We start from the raw sequence: 20,945 nt of genomic DNA on the forward strand, positions 1-20,945 counted from the left end.
GTATGCCTAACACTTTTTGGGCTGAAGCAGTCTACACTGCAGTTTACATTTTAAACAGATGTCCAACTAAGGCAGTAAAAGACAAGACTCCTATTGAAACTTGGAGTGGAAGAAAGCCATCAGCCAAACACCTACGAGTATTTGGATCTATTTGCTACATACATGTTCCTGATCAAAGGAGGCACAAGCTTGAAGACAAGACTATACGAGGAATATTGTTGGGATATAGCACACAATCAAAAGGCTATCGAGTTTACAACCTACAAACAAAAAAGCTCGTCATTAGTCGAGATGTTGAAATTGATGAAAATGCTTCTTGGAATTGGGAAGAAGAAAAAGTTGTTAAAAGCAGCACTTTAGTCCTAGTGCAACAATATCAAGAAGAAATTCAAGAAGAGGCAGAAGCTTCAGGTACGCCTTCTCCACCTCCATTAGAAGATTCTTCACTAGAGTCCACTCCAAGATGAGTAAGATCTTTGGTAGACATATACGAAACCTGCAATATGGCCATAATTGAGCCTAACTACTATGAGGAAGCATCAAAGCAAGAAGTATGGGTCAAGGCTATGGAAGAATAGGTTAAAATGATTGAGAAGAATAACACTTGGGAGCTCGTAAACTGTCCTCAAGGAAAAGACATCATTGGAGTGAAATGGGTATATAAAACAAAGTTCAATCCTGAAGGAACTATACAAAAGCACAAGGCCAGATTGGTCACAAAAAGTACTGCACGACAGAAGATCAAATTACAGATATCTTCACAAAGGCATTACCAAGACCAAGATTTGAACCACTATGCGTTATGCTTGGAGTTACCGAATTTGCATCAAGGAGGAGTATTAAAGTATAATGCAAATTCTAGAACAATCTAGAAAAAATCTAAGATAGAGTTATTGAAATGTAATGAAACTTCTAGAGTATTGGAGAAAAGCTTAGGATAGGAAGAAAAGTCAAAAACATTCTACTATGTAGAAAGATCTAGAACTATTTGCATTAGTTCTAGCTAGGAGTTTCTAGAATAATCTATGGGTCTATAAATATCCATGTATCCTATCATTTGTAACATGAAGAACAACTAACACAACATCCAATACAACTACTCTCAACTACAAAATACACTTCTCCAACTACTACTTTCACACTCTACTATCTACACATTTTCTTTATCCCTTCAACTATCCCCTTCACAACCTCAAAATACTATCAGGCATAAAGCATAAAATAAAAGGCATGAAGCAAGTGTACCTATGTACCTTTGGACTCCTTTGTTTTTAGCACTCTTTGGCCACTTTTTGGAGACATATGAGACACATTCTTTGTCTCCTTTTGTGCTAGAACGAAATTAGCCTTGCACACACCATAGTTGCCTCTTTTGTCTCTCATTTTTGTAACCTTATTTGACCTAGTTTCTAGAAGCTAGGGTTAGGTTTTTGTAGAGACATCCTTATGTATCTTTTATTTGCTTAGAGGCCCCTAAACTCTTCTATATAAGGGGTGCTCCTAGACTTGTAAAAGGGCTGAACATTTTGAAGTAAAAACACTCTTGTGTCTCTACCATTTGTGAGAGTTTCCTCCCTTGGGAATGAATACTTTTAAGCCTTATCTTGCATAGCAAGTGGTGGCACACATCCACTCATCTTCAACATTGCCATGGCTTCTAGCCTAGCCTTGTAGTGGCGTGCTTCTCACATTTTTACCATTTTCTGTCCTTTCCATTTTATGTTTTCTTCTTCCTTTAATTGTTCTTGGTTTTCTATGGGTTATGTGCTTTCCATTTCCTTTTTGTTTTGAATCAATCCATCATCTTATTCACATCTAGATAGCTTGCTATCCTAATGTCCAGTGGGGATTTCACTTAGCTTTCTTAATCAACTCACACCATATTCAATAAGCTTAAAAAGGAACAAGATAATCCTTCATCATTTGGTATCTAGAGCCTAGGTTATCTGGAATATGGTGTTTTTCATGTGCTAACCTTGTCTTGTTGTAGCTATCTTTGTATGGTTCAAATCTACTTCCATTGTACACAAAAACAATGCTGGCATAAACTGTTCACGATTTTAAAAGATTAAACTGCACTTGGTCAGTGATCCAAAAATGACATTCTTGATGTCAAAAGAAAGCTCAGTTAGTCTAGTTTCTAACAAAAAAAGAACCAATGCGTTTGGGGTTTTGTGGAGAGAGTTATGATTGAAATAGTGAGCAAAGGTCCGAGCTGCCGAGATCACCGCGAATCAACGTTTTTCAGGTTATGTTGGGCAGTTTTGGCTACTGTTTTTGTTACTCTTCTTACTCCTAAATGTGGTTGGATAACATGTCTTTGGATGCTTAGTCTTTGAGCCTCAAACCCATGAGTTTAAATGCATGATAGCTACATGTTTGTGTCTTTGTGTATGTCATGTTGAGTCTTTAAATGTGTCTAACTTTTGCTTGAGTCATATGTCATATGCTTCTTTGAGTTTTCTTATTCTTGTTTCTAAGTATTTGAGCTATTGCATGAGATCTATGCCTTTTGTTGTAGCATGCTCCTTGAAATTGATTTTGACCTAATTTTTAAGGAACTAAGTGTTCAAGACACCCTAAAATATCCTTCTCATCATCTTAAGTTCCTAGTTTTGAAAAGAAAAATTATTTTCATGACCAAAAACAGTTTGGCCGAGAGCTAATGTGTTGCTTGGTGAATCCATTTGACCATTTTTACTAGGTGTTGTGCTACCAAATGTTATACTTGGATTTTGGGTGATATTGGCAAATTAGTTTCATGCTTTAACTTGGTTATGATCTTTCTTGGTGTATGCATAATTTGAGGTATAATCTTGGCGTGTTCAAATGCTTTCCATAGAGTCTTTAAAAGTGTTTTTCATTGCTTTAGTCTTGTTCAAGTTTTGTCTTTAAAACAAAATTTCCTTAGAAGTTAAACTTTCTTGTTTTTGTGCTTTTCTTTCTTGTCACTAGGTGTTCTTTGTTGTGTCTTAGTAGTTTTCTTTTCTTGAAACTCTTGGAATGTTGTGGCCGAATCACTTGTCTTGCATTTGAAAGGTTTTGAACAAGTTTTTAAAAGTGTTTGCTTCACTCCTTTAGTGGATTTTGAGTGCTAGCCCTGCCTTGTTACTTTGGGAGAGTGATCTAAACACTTGGGTTACATTTTGGGTTGGATTTGGTCTCGGTTTTCATGTTGTCTAACCTCTAATCCATTTATTTTGTCTTGGATTTGAGTGTTTTTGTTGTAGGAATCATGGCAAGTTCATCAAATGCACCTACACCAAACAAAAACAATACATAGATGAGATTGCTTCGGGATTTGGAGTTGTCTAGGAAGGAGGCCTTTGAACAATTGAGAAAAGACAAGGAGCAAAGTGACCTAAGAATCCAAGAGCACATTCAATAGCTTGAAGCTAGGGAGAAAGAAAGAGAGCCTAGGAAAAGAGGGCATTCTAGACGCAGCCCATCACAAGAGAAGCAAACTCTAAAGATTCCTAAGTTCTATGGTGGAAGTGATCCCAAAATCTTCCTTGATTGGGAAGCTAAAGTTGATCAAATTTTCAATGAAAATCATATAAAGGATCAAGCACAAGTTGATCTAGTAGTTTTAGGATTTTTGGAGTATGCCAATACTTGGTGGCATAAAGTTTGTAAGAATTATGACCAAGGGCCACCTGCAGCTTCTTGGATGGACATTAAAACTCTTATGCACGCTAGATTTGTTCCTCCCTCCTATAGGAAGGAACTTCTTTTGAAGCTCCAAAGGCTTCACCAAGGTTCTATGAGTGTGAGTGAGTACTTTAAAGAATTAGAGTCTCAAATGCGTAGGGTTGAAATAAAAGAAACTAACAAAGAGAAAATAAAAAGATTTGTGAGTGGTCTTAGGAGAGACATACAAGACCAAGTAGAGTTGTATGAGTACTCCACTCTTGAAAATGTTTTCACACTTGCCCTTGGGATTGAAATTCAATTGAAAAGAAAAAGAAGGGCAAGGAAGAGTTACTCACCCAACCACTACTTTAGTCACTCATGGAAGGGAAAGGATAAAAAGAAACATGATAAGTTCCCTTCTAACTCTCATCAAGAACCACCAAGTAAAATTAAGTCACCAAGTGATCACATTCACCATTCCACTTCTCAAAGATCAAGTTCCATTAAATGTTTTAAATGTTTGGGTTATAATCACATTGCTTTAAATTGCCCAACCAAAAGGACCATGTTCTTAAAGAAGAGTAATGATGTTGAAAGTGAACAGTCATCTCCCCATTCTCTTTCAAAAGAATCTTCTTCCTCTAGTAAAACTAAAATTTTTGAGAAAGACCCTATGTTATTAAGGCGCATGATAGGTCAAGATCAAAGTGAGCTTGAGCCAACTCAAAGAGAAAATATTTTTCAATCTAGATGCAAAATTAACAAATGGGTTTGCTCTCTAATTATTGATGGAGGAAGTAGTACCAATGTAGCTAGCACAAGGTTGGTGGAAAAGCTTTGCTTAGAGACCATTCCTCATGCTAAGCCCTACAAGCTTGCTTGGATAAGTAAAGAGGGAGAAATAGATGTCAATAAACAAGTCCTAATTAACTTCTCTATAGGAAGCTACAAAGATGAGGTGCTATGTGATGTTGTTCCCATGGAAGTCACACATATCTTACTAGGTAGGCCATGGCAATTTGATAAACAAACTTTACATGATGGCCATACCAACCAATACATTTTCTTCATAAATGGGAAAAAGACCACTTTACTACCTCTATCACCTCAAGAAGTTAATAAGGATAGAAATATAATAAGAAAAGATAAAGAAGAAAAAGAAAAGGGGCAAGGTAGCTAGATTTGTGAGTGGGTTAAGGAGGGACATACAAGATTTAGTAGAGTTATATGAGTACTCCTCTCTTTATAAAGTTAATGGAGTCCATGCTTCTAAAAGTTGGACTCTAATTTGAAAGTGAAGAGGACAAGGTAGCTAGATTTGGGAGTGGGTTAAGGAGGGACATACAAGATTTGGTAGAGTTATATGAGTACTCCTCTCTTTACAAAGTTTTACATTTGGCCATTAAAGTTGAAACTCAATTGCAAAAAAAAAAAGAGGCCAAGAGGAGTGGTTCATACAATGACTATTATTCTAGTACTTGGAAAGATAAAGAAAGAAAACATGATAAATTACCACTCAAGAGTTCCCAAGACCCACCTCCTAGGAATAATTCATCTAGGCCTTCAAATGAAACTCCTAATTCTTCTCAAGGTACAAGGACAAGTTCTATAAAATGTTTTAAGTGTTTGGGATATGGGCACATAGCTTCAAATTGTCCTACCAAAAGAACCAAGGCCTTAAACCTTAAAAGAGAAGTAGAGAGTGAACATTTTTCTCCCTCTTCCCCCAAAAGTACTTCTTCCCACACTTCTTCTTCAAGTGAAAGGATTAAACCCCTTGAAGGTGGATTGTTAATGATAAGGCACCAACTAAGACAAGTTTCCAAGGAACTTGACCCTTCTCAAAGATAAAACATTTTTCATTCAAGGTGCCATATCAATGACAAACTATGTCCCCTCCTCATAGATAATGGAAGTAGTGTAAATGTGGCTAGCACAACGGTTGTGGACAAGCTTGGCTTGAAAACTATCCCTCATGCCAAGCCCTACAAGCTATCATGGCTTAAGGAAGAAGACATTAAAGTAACTCAACAAGTCCTCATTAACTTTTCAATTGGAAATTTTAAAGATGAGGTGTTATGTGATGTTGTGCCTATGGAAGCAACTCATATTTTTCTAGGTAGGCCATGGCAATTTGATAGAAAAGTCTTTTATGATGGCCATGCTAACACCTATGCTTTCTCCTTCCAAGGCAAGAAGTTCACACTCCTACCTCTCTCACCCAATCAAGCAAATGAGGACCAAAATAAAGTGAAAGATAAGAGAAAAGATGAAAAAGAAAAAGAGCAAGTTACCTCCAAAGTGTTACTTGCCTCCAAAAAAAGATTTCCAAAGGAAGATGGACATCACCATTCTTCCTTCTCTTCCAAGGCCTAAAAGGAAGACCAAATGTGCAAGCATGAGAGGAAGAATGGTCTAGAAAAGAGGGATGGCCTAACCAAAGCTAGGGGTAATACCCTTAGAAAGGATGGAACAAGAGCTCATAAAAGGGAGGTGCAAATCCTCCCCCAAATCAAGTCAAGCTCCATCTACAAAGGCTTCAAGAATTTGTGGTCAAATTCTCTCCAAGGAGGGGAGGATGATGAAGGATTGACCCCAACAAAGGATGGAGGCACATGCTTAAAAAGACTAAGCATGTTTAGAAAGGAAGTTCACTAATCCTTCATCCCTTTCATTTGTGTTTGTTATTTTTTATTCCCAAAGTTGACTTAGTTGAATCAACTTTAGTTGACTTGTTGACCTTTGACTAAGTTTGACTTGTTGACAATAGTTGACTTGACTTAAGCCAACATGCTAATCTATGTTTATTTGCTATGCAGGTTAATTAGGAGTAAGAAAGCAATGCTAGGTGGCGCATGGTGATTGGGGAGCATAAATGATGTGGAAGAGAGAGTAAAGCAAAGGCATACAGCATAAAGTAAAAGGCATAAGTAAGTGTACCTATGTACCTTTGGTCTCCTTTGTTTTTAGCACTCTTTGGCCACTTTTTGGAGACATATGAGACACATTCTTTGTCTCTTTTTGTGCTAGAACGAAATTAGCCTTGCACACACCATAGTTGGCTCTTTTGTCACTCATTTTTGTAACCTTATTTGACCTAGTTTCTAGAAGCTAGGGTTAGGTTTTTTTAGAGACATCCTTAGCTATCTTTTATTTGCTTAGAGGCCCCTAAACTCTTCTATATAAGGGGTGCTCCTAGACATCTAAAAGGATTGAACATTTTGAAGTAAAAACACTCTTGTGTCTCAACCATTTGTGAGAGTTTCCTCCCTTGGGAGTGAATACTTTTAAGCCTTATCTTGCATAGCAAGTGGCGACACACATCCACTCATCTTCAAGGTTGTCATGGCTTCTAGCCTAGCCTTGTAGTGGCGTGTTTCTCACATTTTTACCATTTTCTTTCCTTTCCATTTTATGTTTTCTTCTTCCTTTAATTGTTCTTGGTTTTCTATGGGTTATGTGCTTTCCATTTCCTTTTTATTTTGAATCAATCCATCATCTTCTTCTCTTGAGCTTTGTGAAAGGAACATTCACATCTAGATAGCTTGCTATCTTAATGTCCAGCGGGGATTTCACTTAGCTTTCTTAATCAACTCACACCATATTCAATAAGCTTAAAAAGGAACAAGATAATCCTTCATCATTAGAGATCATGTACTAAAAGATCATTGTGAAATTAAGTTTGTTAAAATAAAGAATTAACTAGCTAATTTGTTTATTAAACCACTTGCTCGTGATAGGTTTAACAACCGTATAATAGAATTAGGTATTCTGGATGTAGCATCACAATTGGATATTACTAATTTAAATAGAAATAAAAGTACAAATAATAATTAAATGTCAATCAATAAACCTTCTTCCTAAAAATGCGAGAAATTTAAAACTTTATTAACTCGCGTAATTCCAAAATTCACAATTTAAAACTTAAGTATTACAAGTTCCAAAGTGTAAACATCCTTCTTAAAGGAAATACAAGAAAAACAAGCTTAATTAAAACTATCCCCATGTTAGCCCTCACTTTGCCTCTACGCATCACCAAGAACGCCTAAAACATCATTTGTTCCCGTGTAACAAGTTACACGATCATCGCCAAACACACATAGAAAGGGTGAGCTCAATATATATATAAATATTCATAAATAATTTTAAACCCTCACCCAATGCATAATAATTTATCCCAAAACCCCTTCATAGAACCTTTCATTATGCCTTAGAAATCATGGCCTTCCACCATGTTCATCCAATTTCTACACACTTTGATAATGACCTTAAGATGGCACATGCTACCACGAGCTACCACTCGTGATCCAACCTCTACAACCCACCATTTGTATTCTCACAAAAGATTCCTAACATCAGCTACCACAACCCATGACTAACACTCAAGTGGAGCTAGCCAATGAGAGCCACAACTCGTATGCTCCCTCATGATTTCCAACATCACCGACCACAACCTGTGATCACCACGTGTTTACAATCCATTAAGAGCCACGACTCATAAGTGAGTCTCAACATGTCATATACCTAAAGCCTTTACCATAAGTCGTGTAAAACTCTCAATATCGTTAACCTGGCCTATACAAGATCAATACACACTTAACCTGGGATAAGGGATTCCATTGCTTCCACGAACCTATCCGTTCGTGGTCCAACTCTACGAACCTCCCCGCTCATAGTCCAACTTTACGGACTTCCCTGCCCGTAGTCCAACACTCGTGATCCATCCAGCTACAAACCTCTCGCACGTAGCAACTGTGAGCACAAAACATCGGAACCTCCCCGCTCGTATCCTCACCCGAGAGTATCATTAATATGAACCTCCTTGCTCATATTCATCACGCGTTCCATTACCAAATCATGAACCTACCCGCTCATGATACTGTCAAGCATATCCTACCCCAGGTTCGACATTTCAAATATGAAACACGGAACAAAACAACACATTGTCCTTACACATCGCCTGGCTCTGCCTAAGCGACACTAGGCAAAAATGTGTTATTGACCGCCTGACGTTCCCAGCTCACTATCAGGCACTATGCATTTCAGGGACTTCCTGTTTGTAGCTATCGTCGGGCGGTTCAATCCACACCACCAGGCACTACACCAGTAAAGTAGATTTCACTGGTTTTGGCAACTTAGAACCCATTTTTCACACCAATTATCACAATCACATATTCAGAATATTAAATTGCATATTTTCACTAACACAAAAAAGGCCTTTAACGTCACTCCAATAACGTCTGCTTAAAAAAAGCCCAACGTTAAAAATGCGCGGTGGCATTTTTGTAAATAATGAGACATTTTTAACGTCTGCCCGCTCCACGTCAGACGTTACTTAACGTCTGTTCAAAAATGCCCCGACGTCACTCAAAAAAGGACGTCGGCCCCCAGCTCGACAGACGTCAAGGGACGTCGGACCAGAGCGCGCCAGACGTCACTTAACGTCGGCCCCTCCCACCCCCGACGTCACTTAACGTCGGGCATAACACCCCCGACGTTAAGTTTTGCTTTATCTCTGCGCGAAACGCAGAAACCCTCGCGCTGTTCATCGTTTTCGCGAGAGTTCCCGCCGGCGACGCCATTTCCGACCCCCTCCAGGTGAGTTTCGAAAGGTTTTGGCCATCAAACTTGTTGGGGTTTAATTATGGGTTGATTTTACGCGTTTTGAACCGATTATTTTCCGTTTTCATCCCCATTTGCAGCGTTTTGAGATTCGTCCCACTTGCTCTTCGTTCCCATTTGGCCAGCAGTGTGTGGAGACCCTAGACTTCCTCTCAAAGTTCGTCTTTCAATTAGAGGAGGTTAGTTTTTCATTGTATGTATATATTTGTTCATTGTATGTATAGAATTACTTGTATTAATTTATAAATGTCATTATAGTTTTAGTCTTAGACTATTTTTATATTTTATTTAAAATTTTATAATAATATTTGTAAAATTAGTAAATAAAATTATATTTATTATTAGATATATGCATTTTAAATAATTCTCATTGCATTTTATTTTTGAATATTATTATTAGATATTATAGTATACAGTGAGCGAAACTTAGTTCCCGTTTGAGATTTAATACAAATGATTAAATTTTTAATCGTTTGTATTAAATCTTGAATTGTCCGATTGGACAGTTTGAAAGAATTATTTTTCATAATTTGCTACAATGTGTACATTGAGGTTTACGCATAAATTTCATAAAATTTCGATTGAGGCTAATTTGTGTTGTTCTCTGGATGCATACTTGATTGTGATCATGATTAATCACTTTCATTTCGTGTACTTCAGAGACCAATGCGAAATGCTGTCGAAATGTTGTGAAATTTATGATGTTTGACTTATTTGTACATGTGTTAGCAAATTATGAAAAATAATTTTTTCGAATGGGTAGGGCCTCACCTTATGAGGGTTAAAAGTTTGAGATTAATATTATACCTAACTGTCTTCTTGTAGGTACATGGACAAAGTCATTGTGGACCAAGGTCGATCTTCCGTCTATGGATTCATTGAACCTCAAACAATTCAACCTTCGGGAAACTCACCTGACCAAATCAAACTTTATTTGCAAACATGGATGGTTGAGTCAAATAGAGAGATCTACTTTGCGCCATACATTGATTCGTAAGTGTTTTTGCTAATAATATTTTGTGAAGTATTATTAATTATTTTGGCTAAGTACTTGTGATTGATGGTAGGTATCATTGGCAACTTTGTCTCATCATTCCAAGACAATGCCTAGTTGTATGGTTTTGTTCATGCCATAGGAAGATTCCACCAGCTTTTAAAAACATGTTACAAGAGTAAGTATTATTTTTTTTTCAATCCTAACCTATGTATCTACTTAGTTATAAAAACTTATATATGTTTTATGTTTCCAAAATTTCATTAGAATTGTGGGTAAACCTAGAGGCCAACAACTTAAAGTCATATATCCAAAGGTTAGAACTCATTCATTTTAAAGTTATTAATTTCTGTATGTCAACTTATGACTTTGACGTGTTTATTTTATTTGTAATGTTCAGTGTAACAAGCAAGAAGATTCATGGGAATGTGGATATTATGTCATGTCTTGGATAAGAACAATCATTCGAGCTGCAGTTAAAGATGAATGGATAGAGGTAATTATATATATCTTTCACATATTATAAATCATATCAAACTTTAAAGAATGATATTCATACATAATGAAATTGTATTACTTTTTCAGCGATTCAAGAATCCATCACCTCTACCAGATGACATTATCCACACACTAAGACAGGAATGGGCAGCATATCTATTAGAGAGATGGAGTTGATACCACATGAATTAGAACTCGTTTTAAAAACTTTATTGTACAAGAATTTCATGTTGAAACTTTTAGTTTGTTGTTATTTATATTAGTTTAGAATATATGTTGAAACTTTAGTTCTATTATATATAACTGTAACTCTAAAATTGTGCTGAAAGTTTTATGAAATTGTTCTGGGAATTTTCTGATTTTCAGGTGTGTGGATATTGTAAAAACAGTCAAATTTTTTTTAAAAAATGGTGCAGTTTGACGTCTGGTGTGCCCTGACAGACGTAATTTAACGTCGGACTGTACCAGGGCCGACGTAATTTAACGTCTGACTGTTGCAGGGCCGACGTTATTTAACGTCTGACAGTCTCTGACAGACGTTAAATTGCTCAGTTTTTTCCCTCAAAAATTGACGTCTGCTATTACTGGCCCCGACGTTGGATAACGTCGGACTCCCAAAAGGACCGACGTCAAGTGACGTCTGCTATTTTGCCGACGTTATTTTGACGTCACCCGATACGACGTCGGTGTTTGGGCAGACGTCAAAGGTCGAAAATGTCGGACGTTAAAAGGCTTTTTTGTGTTAGTGTTTGTCAATTTAATATGCCTAAAAAATCGCATTCTCATATCTCATGTTCATAAACCGCATATAAGTACACATACCTTTCCAAATGGAAACCATCCAACACTTAAATTGGACCAAAGATAAGTCATGCTAATAGGTAATATAAAACAACAACTGAGATTAATTTTATAAAAGATAAAACTACTAATGAGCTAATATGTTATTCAATGAAATAAAAATGTTGTAGTTTCCTACATGCAAAACCCTAAACCCTAAACCCTAAATGCAAAACCTCAAAAGCTTAAATCACGTGTATATATATATATATATATATATATATATATATATATATATATATATATATATATATATATATATATATATATATTTTGCCACTGCTGCATACCAAAACCACCATAATGTATCATCCCACCTAATATCACAACACCATAGTGTATCAAATATTTCCTTATACTCGTAAGTTAAGTTTCATGACAATAATATGAAATCAAAACCTTTTAGCTTTTATATGCATATAATACCAAAACCACCACAATTTTGTTTTCTTATTAAAGAACTAATAATATGTATATATTATACCACTCTCATATGCAAAGGTCCATACATCCACGTCTTACTAATATTTTTGATACGACTAAAAGACTTAACTTTCATACCTATACGTAAAGAAACTTAAAAAACACATCTCATAAATAATATTCATACAAGTTTACATATTATATACCTTAAACCATTAACACCTTTATAATAAAAAGCATAACCTGCACTTTAACCACACAAATATAGAATATATAGATTATTCCATGTAAAACAAGCAGTTGCGTAATTACTTCACTAAAACATTATTATTCTGATTTGGGTAGCCGAGATGACCTGACCAATAACAAAAACAAATGTCTTTTATAATAAATACACTTCTTAGTCAGAAGTACAACTTAGAATCTCTCTCACTTTCCAGTCCAAATCAAAAAGATGCCTTTTTTTTAGTGAGCCTTTGACACTTTCTTATAGTCTCTCCCTTCCAAACGGTTGGGGAACTGTCACACCTATCTTCTAGTCATGACCTATCTTTTCCTTCTATCTCTCTTAATAACTCCCGCATATCTCGGGAGGTCCAACTGCCAACTGTAAGATCTGAGAAAATTAATTATTAATTAAATAATTAATTAATAAATGCGGGTAGTTGGAGCCTTTATGAAATTTAATATTGATTGACGTGACGTGGAAAAATACTAGCTCAAGTGGTTGAGAGTACTTAATTGTGTGAGAGGACTTGGGTTCGAATGTTATGTATGTCAATTGTGTGTTATTTGATTTATTATTATTTTTAATAATATGCTTGATCATGTTGAGTGATAATATAATCATAGAATTATATTAATCATCACGAAACATGAATTAGTTGAGTGGTTGTGCATTAGGATGACATTGGCTTAGTTAAGGGTGAACCCAAATTAAATTTTCTTTTTGCCAAAAATTTCCTTTAGCTTGAAGGTGAAAAGGCATGGAGACCCTAGCTGGCTAAGGAGCAGCCAAAGGGGCTGAAAAACAGACTATAATGAACCATTGAATGGTAATTAACATTACCATTAAGCCTCATTTTCGTTTTTTATTATTAACCTAGCATTAAGGCACCATTACAAGGCCAATTCTAGGTTAGAAGAAGGGTTTTTCAAGGTTGTCATTGTGCTTAGAAAACAGAGTGTGAAAACTAAGAGTTTTGTGAGGTTTGAGTGAGGAAAGGAGCTGCATTGAGAGAGTCAAAGGAAGATCATTGATGATCAAGGGAGAACTCACAACAATTCCAAATAAGCTAAGGAAACCAGGTTAGGGGAGCTGCCATTTCTTTTTTGAATGATATTGTATGCAATTGTATTATATATTGATGCATGAAAGCTTTCTCCTGAACCAAAATTATGTTATCGTTTAACCTCTTGATGTTTATTGTATGTGATTTTAAATAGGATATAGGTATGCTTGTGGTTTCAATTGTATTGAGTAATCTATGTGACTCAATCACTACTATGATTATTATGATTCTTCTTCTTTTTTATATGACTTGCCGAGATGTTTAGAGTTTTCTCCTAAATGTGGCACAATTACTATAATTATCATTTTTATTGTTATTATTATTATTATTATTATTTAGGCTTAATTACTCGGATCATACCCATTTTGGTTCGAAAATTTCAAAATGGTACCCACTTGGAACTTTGTCTCAATTTAATACCCAATTTTGATTATTGCATCAATGTAGTACCCTCCGTTAAGTCTTCACAAATGGCGTTAACTACCTTGCCATGTGTCAGCCTCTAGATTTTTTAATTTTTTTTAATTTTTTTTTAAATTGTCACGTGTCAAATCCTTCATGTGACACGTGGCAAGGTATCGCCACGTGGCAAGGTACCTGACAAGTGTCATTGTCTTCATTTCAACTTAGTCTCCACATGTGTTTATTTGTTTCAATTTAGTACACATATATGTTTACTGATTTCAATTTAGTACCCAACTTATTTGTTTCAATTTTGTCTGAATATTTTTTTACAAAATAGAGAAATATTGTGTTTCCATTAAGACCAAATTTATAATTTATATAAATGTTATATTTATATTTGTTATTAAAAATGACTTATAAATATGTTATTCATGATTTTTACCATTAACTTTAATATAAATTTCAATACTTAATTTTATAACTCATTTTTAGTAACAAATATCAACATAACATTTATATAAATAATAATTTTTTTCCCTAAACACCTTTAGTACCCGTTTTTCTCTGAATATGGTTTCCACCCGTAGCAAAGCTGGAGTAAACAAGCAAGCGGATGTTGGTCCCTCTGCACCTCCTAGCATCACCCCTGATCTGGCCGTCATCCTAGACGGCCAAGCAAAGATGCAACAAGAACTCGCGGATTTGAAGAAATGCAGTGCTGAAGAAATGGAGGCATTGAGGCAAGAAAACTCTCGTCTCAGGCGAAGGATCGAGGCTGATCCCAATCTGAAGGGAAAAGCCAAAGAAACCTCCGAAGCTGTGAAGTCTCCCGCTTTCCAGCCTACAGAGGAAGAAAGTGAATACAATCCCACCCCTCACACCTTCACCACCACCCAATAAACACCCATTACCTCTACCCATCCCCATCACTTTCCATCTGGTCAACCGGGGCTTACCGCACCCCCAACCCCCGCCGCCACCCTTCCTACCACCCATATCTCCTACAACATACCCACCACCCTACACACCACACATATTCCACCCTATAACCCATAATACCTTCCCACAACCCACATTCCCCCTCACAACATCACCTCCACCTTTCCCGCTATGATCAACCACCCCGTTCCACCTCACATGCTCCCTCCTCACCAGCCCAGACGCCGTCAGCCATTCACGGACTTTATCGCCAACACCCCTCTCCCAGCCTAGTAGGAACCTTTCACCCTGGATCGCTATACTGGCGAAACCGACCCTGACGAGCACCTTAAAGTCTACATCACCCATGTTGCCTTGTACACATCCCAAGACGCAATCTTTTGCAAAGCTTTCCCCACCACCCTCAAAGGCCCTGCCCTAGAATGGTTCACAACTCTTCCGCCCTACTCAATCGACAGTTTCAACATCCTCTCCCACATGTTTTCCACCCACTTCGCCGGCAGCCGTCCCCATCAAACCACCACCATATCCCTCTTGGGCATCAGACAAGAACCTAACGAACCACTCAGAGCGTTCATCGATCGCTTCAGTAAAGCCGCCCTTCGTACACCACACCTCAACCAGGAGATGATTCTCCAGTGCATGACTCTTACCCTACAACCCGGCCCCTTTGCCAACAACGTCTATCTCCACCCACCTGCCTCCATGCACGAACTCAAGTTGCGTGCAGCCGACTATGTCCGCATGGAGGAAATGCAAACACTTCACACCAAATCTGCAACGACTACGCAGCCACCACCGCCAACCCCACCGCACAACCTAACCCACGCCTTGATACCCGCCCACGCGAACCCCGCCAACCTCGCTTCACCAGATACGCCCCCCTTACCGTAGCCCGTTCCCGCATTCTGGACGAAGCCCTCAAAGCCGATCTAATCCCTCCACCACGCAAGACAACCACACCCCCCAACCCCGACATGACCAAATATTGCCGTTACCACCGCAACCATGGCCACACTAAAGAAGAATGCAAAGCACTCCAGGATAAAATAGAAGAACTGGTCTGTGCTAGCCACTTTCACCGCTTCATCCGTAGAGACGACCATTCCTCCTCCTCTCGATCCTGTCACCCTCCGCGACCTGACCACAGACGCCCACCAAATGACTCCCATCACAACAGCCACCCCGCCCAACCCAACAATCAATAACCAGAGCCCGCCCGCACCAACATCACCCCTGTCGACCCCCCTTACGAGGCACCATTAACACCATCTCTAGTGGCTTCGCAAGCAGAGGCTCCACCTCTTCTGCCAGAAAAAGACACCTCCGCCTTATACAATCCATCAACCACATCACCCATTCCCAACACAAACGCCGTATGCCTCCTATTGTATTCACAGATGATGACTTCCACGGCCTTGACCACTAACAAGATGACCCCATGGTCATCACTGTCGAAATCGAGAATTATGCTGTTAAGAAAGTCCTTGTTGATCAGGGCAGCTCTGTTGATATCCTTTACTGGGCCACTTACCAAAAACTCCAACTTCCTGACACCGCCATGGTCCCATATGACGAGCCAATATACGACTTTTCCGGCGAACAGGTATCCACCCGGGATTACATAGACCTTCACACCGTCTTTCAGGATGGAACCCAGACCAAAACCATCCCAATCTGCTTCCTTATCGTCGATGCGCCAACATCTTACAACATCCTCATGGGCCGTCCTTCCCTCAATACCCTTGGCGCAGTCGTCTCCACCCCTCACTTGGCCATGAAATTCCCTGCCCCATCCGGCGATATCCTCACCATACACTGCGACCAGCGGTTGGCACGCGAATGCTACATGGCAAGCTTGCGACCACAACTCCCAATCCAACAAACCAACCATATCGAACGACCGCCTGGTTCCAGCATAGCCCTATCCGGCGAGGACCTTGACCCCAGAATAGGCCGGGATGTCCGCCTCGAACCAGTTAAGGACACCACTCCTCTAGAGCTTCCCAATGGTCACTCTATTAACCTAGGCACCGATTTAAACTCTGACGAGCGTGCCACCATCACACCTATCCTTATCAACAACACAAATCTTTTCGCCTGGTCGGTCGCCGACCTCCCTGGAGTAGACCCCCAGGTGGCATCCCACAAACTATCCATATATAAAGAAACCCGCTACGTATCCTAGAAAAAACGTAAGCTTGGTGAAGAACGTCGACAAGCGGCCAAGGTCGAAGCCGACAAGCTACTGAGCGCAGGATTTATAGAAGAAGCTCAATACACCACTTGGCTTTCTAACGTTGTCTTGGTGAAGAAAGCCAATGGCAAATGGCGGATGTGCGTAGACTACACGGACCTGAACAAGGCTTGCCCTCGCGACGCCTGCCCCTTACCCAACATTGATCGACTTGTTGACAACGCGGCAGGAAACAAGGTGCTTAGCTTTTTGGATGCATATTCGGGGTATAACCAAATCCCCATGGCCGTAGCAGATATGCACAAAACCGCCTTCATCACGGACGATGCCAATTACTTCTATAGGGTCATGCCTTTTGGCCTTAAAAACGCGGGGGCAACTTACCAACGACTAATGGACAAAGTGTTCAGCCACCTAACAGGGCACTGTGTCGAAGTATACGTCGATGACATGGTTGTCAAGTCCCCAAGTCATCACAAACATGATGAAGACCTATCAGTAGTGTTCTCCGCGTTGCGCCAATATAACCTTCGCCTCAATCCCGACAAATGCGTATTCGGCGTTGATCGGGCAAATTCCTTGGTTTTATGTTAACCCAACGCGGCATAAAGGCTAACCCTGAAAAATGCAAGGCTATCATCGAAATGCGCAGCCCCACTACTGTTAAGGAGGTCCAACGTCGCATCGACCATCTAACAGCTATCTCTCGCTTCCTACCCAAACTAGCCGAACAAACCCAACCCATAATCCAACTCCTAAAGAAATCCATCCGGTTCACGTGGATTGATGATTGTGAACAAATCTTCCAAAAACTCAAAACAACCTTAACCTCCCCACTTATCCTCCACAAGCCGGACACCAGCCAACCCCTGCTGGTATACATCACGGCCACCGACTATACCGTCAGCGCCGCGCTTGTTCAAGAAATAGAAGGCACACAACATCCTGTGTATTTTGTGAGCAGAACACTGCAAGATCTTGAAACCAAATATCAGATGGTAGAAAAACTGGCCATATCTTTTGTCCACGCGGCACGCCGCCTCCGCCCATATTTCCAAAACCATATCATAACCGTTAAGACCGACTACCCAATCCAAAAAATATTACAAAAACCAGATCTAGCCGGACGCATGTCATCATGGGCCGTTGAACTGTCAGAATTCAACATCCGCTATGAACCCCACGGCCCCATCAAAGCCTAGTGTCTTTTAGACTTCGTTAACGACCTACAACAAACACCCATTGAGGACCAGTGGACACTTCATGTAGATGGTTCCTCAAATCCAAGGGGTGTCGGCGCCGACATCGTCTTAGAAGGCCCCAACGACATCCTCATCGAAAAATCCCTTCACTTTGCTTTCAAAACGTCAAATAACCAAGCCGAATACGAAGCCATCCTCGCCGGCCTTTCCCTAGCCCGTGAAGTAGGCGTGAAGAAGTTAACGTGCAAAACCGACTCCAAACTCATTGTAGGTCATCTAAATGACGAGTTTCAGATTAAAGACCCCATCCTTCTACAATATTACCATCTGGTCCGTGCAGTTATTCAATCCGCCTTCGAACAAGTCCGCATCGAACACATCCCAAGAACCGACAACGTCAGGGCTGACATCCTTTCCAAATTAGCCAGCACCAAGCTCAAAAACCATAATTGATCCTTACTACAGTAAACACTATCCACACCTTCCATCACACACACTTGCCTAAATTTAACCTACACCCCAGCCAACAACGTCACCCCCTCCCAAAGCCAAAACTAGACCAACCCCTACGTTCAATACCTCAAAACTAGCAACCCCCCTCGACGCGGACAAAACTTGGCTGGCTAAGGCTGCTAGATACACCATGATAGGAGACGACCTCTACAAGCGCAGATATGGCCAACCCCTACTTAAGTGTGTCACAGTAGAGTAAGCCCAATATATCATCAAAGAGCTACACGAAGGAATTTGTGGTTACCATTTCGGTGCATGCACCATGGCTACCAGAGTCCTCAGAGCCGGATACTTCTGGCCGACCATAGAAGCAAACTGCCAGGATCATGTCAGGAAATGCAAGCCATGTCAGAAACATGGCAACCTTATTCACCAAAAACAAGAACAACTACACCATATATTGTCCCCAAGGCCATTCGCTAAATGGGGAATGGACATCCTTGGCCCCTTTTCACCCGGCAAGGGGCAGGTAAAATTTCTAATTGTAGCCGTCGATTGTTTCACTAAATGGATCGAAGCCAAGCCCCTAACTACCATCACGGACCAGCAAGTCCAACAATTTGTGTGGAAAGATATTATATGCAGATATGGCGTACCACATACCATCATTACAGACAATGGCCGACAATTTATTGACAAGGAGTTAGCCAAATTCTATACTGGCCTAGGCATCAAGCACATCACAAGTTTTGTAGAACATCCACAAACCAATGGGCAAGCGGAGGCGGTAAATAAAGTCATCCTCGTAGAGCTTCACAAGAGATTGGATACCGCCAAAGGCCGATGGCCCGAAGAGTTAATAGAAGTACTATGGGCTTACAGATGCACCCGCCAATCATCAATAAATGAATCCTCATTCAGCCTAGTCTACGGCGCAGACGCCATGATACCAGTAGAAATTGGCGAACCATCCCTGCGCCGAGAACTATACGACCCAACCCAGAACCACCAAAACATGGACTTACATCTTGACCTTCTACCCGAACTCAGAGAAAAAACCCAGATACGCAATTTAGCTACAAAACAGCGAGCTACCAGGAAATATAATGCAAAACTACATCCACGATCATTCGTCATCGGGGACCTAGTATGGAGAATGGCCAACAGTGCTAGAAAGAAGGATGGCAAGTTCTCCGCCAATTGGGACGGCCCGTACCGCATACGAGAAGATGCATGAGGAGGAGCTTATCGCCTAGAACAATTATCTGGGGAAGAGATTCCCAACACTTGGAATGTATCCCACCTCAAGTTCTACTTCAGTTGAATGTGTATTGTAATCGAACCAATACTTGTAACCCCAGGTGTACTCTTTTTCCTCACTTGGTCTTTTTTCCCTAAGGAGGGTTTTGGCCAAGGAGATTTTAACGAGGCACCCCTATTCAATAAATAAAAAAAAGGGTTCCCTACTTTATGACTTTCTACGTGTTTTTCCTTTTAATTCGTATAAGTTCCCCACCCTTACCCCAAGTAAGCGGTCTGGGTCGAACACCCTTATCTCATGCTTAATTCGTTTAAGTTCCCCACCCTTACCCCAAGTAAGCGGCCTGGGTCAAACACCCTTAACTCGTGCTTAATTCGTTTAAGTTCTCCACCCTTACCCCAAGTAAGCGGCCTGGGTCAAACACGATTAACTCGTGCTTAATTCGTTTAAGTTCCCCACCCTTACCCTAAGTAAGCGGCCTGGGTCGAACACCCTTAACTCGTGCTTAATTCGTTTAAGTTCCCCACCCTTACCCCAAGTAAGCGGCTTGGGTCGAACACCCTTAACTCGTGCTTAATTCGTTTAAGTTCCCCACCCTTACCCCAAGTAAGCGGCCTGGGTCAAACACCCTTATCTCATGCTTAATTCGTTTAAGTTCCCCACCCTTACCACAAGTAAGCGGCTTGGGTCGAACACCCTTATCTCATGCTTAATTCGTTTAAGTTCCCCACCCTTACCCCAAGTAAGCGGACTGGGTCGAACACCCTTAACATACAATCGATTGCGTCACACATACACCACATATAATCAAAAACCGACATACACAATAACATACAGAACCTTAATTGCATTTAAACATAAGTGCAAGAATGTACCAATGTAACAAAATGTACCAAATATTACAGACATAGGCTCATAATATTCTCGAATCAATTAAAACTGAAATCCTATTCTGCTGCATCAGCTGCTACCTCCTCGGCATCGCTCGCCTTCTTCTCGTCCTCTACCACCTTCTCCTGCGCCTCCTCTTTCCCACTCTCCTCATCCTCCTGGACCAACTTTCCGTCAACATCCTTATTTACATCAAACCTCGAATCTGTTATGTCCACATCTTGATGGAAAAAAGCCGTCTGCCGCAATCCCTTCTCAAAACCATTGATGTGCTCCTGTATGATGTTGTTCTTCA

General features: G+C 39.9%; 1 protein-coding gene across 1 annotated transcript; it reads left to right on the top strand.

The window, feature by feature from the left end:
• The first annotated feature begins 10,081 nt into the window (after nucleotides 1-10,081).
• LOC146887695 (uncharacterized) lies at nucleotides 10,082-11,067 on the top strand. Its single transcript, XM_085670716.1, has 5 exons — nucleotides 10,082-10,248; nucleotides 10,323-10,427; nucleotides 10,517-10,565; nucleotides 10,650-10,745; nucleotides 10,835-11,067. The coding sequence occupies exons 1-5, from the start codon at nucleotides 10,085-10,087 to the stop codon at nucleotides 10,922-10,924; spliced, it is 504 nt and encodes a 167-aa protein (XP_085526842.1). The 5' UTR covers nucleotides 10,082-10,084; the 3' UTR covers nucleotides 10,925-11,067.
• The last annotated feature ends 9,878 nt before the right edge of the window (nucleotides 11,068-20,945 follow it).

The sequence above is a fragment of the Vigna unguiculata genome, chromosome 3 (genome assembly GCF_037176805.1).
Source record: "Vigna unguiculata cultivar grain cowpea cultivar isolate G323 ecotype 2 chromosome 3, ASM3717680v1, whole genome shotgun sequence".
Taxonomy (NCBI): domain Eukaryota; kingdom Viridiplantae; phylum Streptophyta; class Magnoliopsida; order Fabales; family Fabaceae; genus Vigna; species Vigna unguiculata.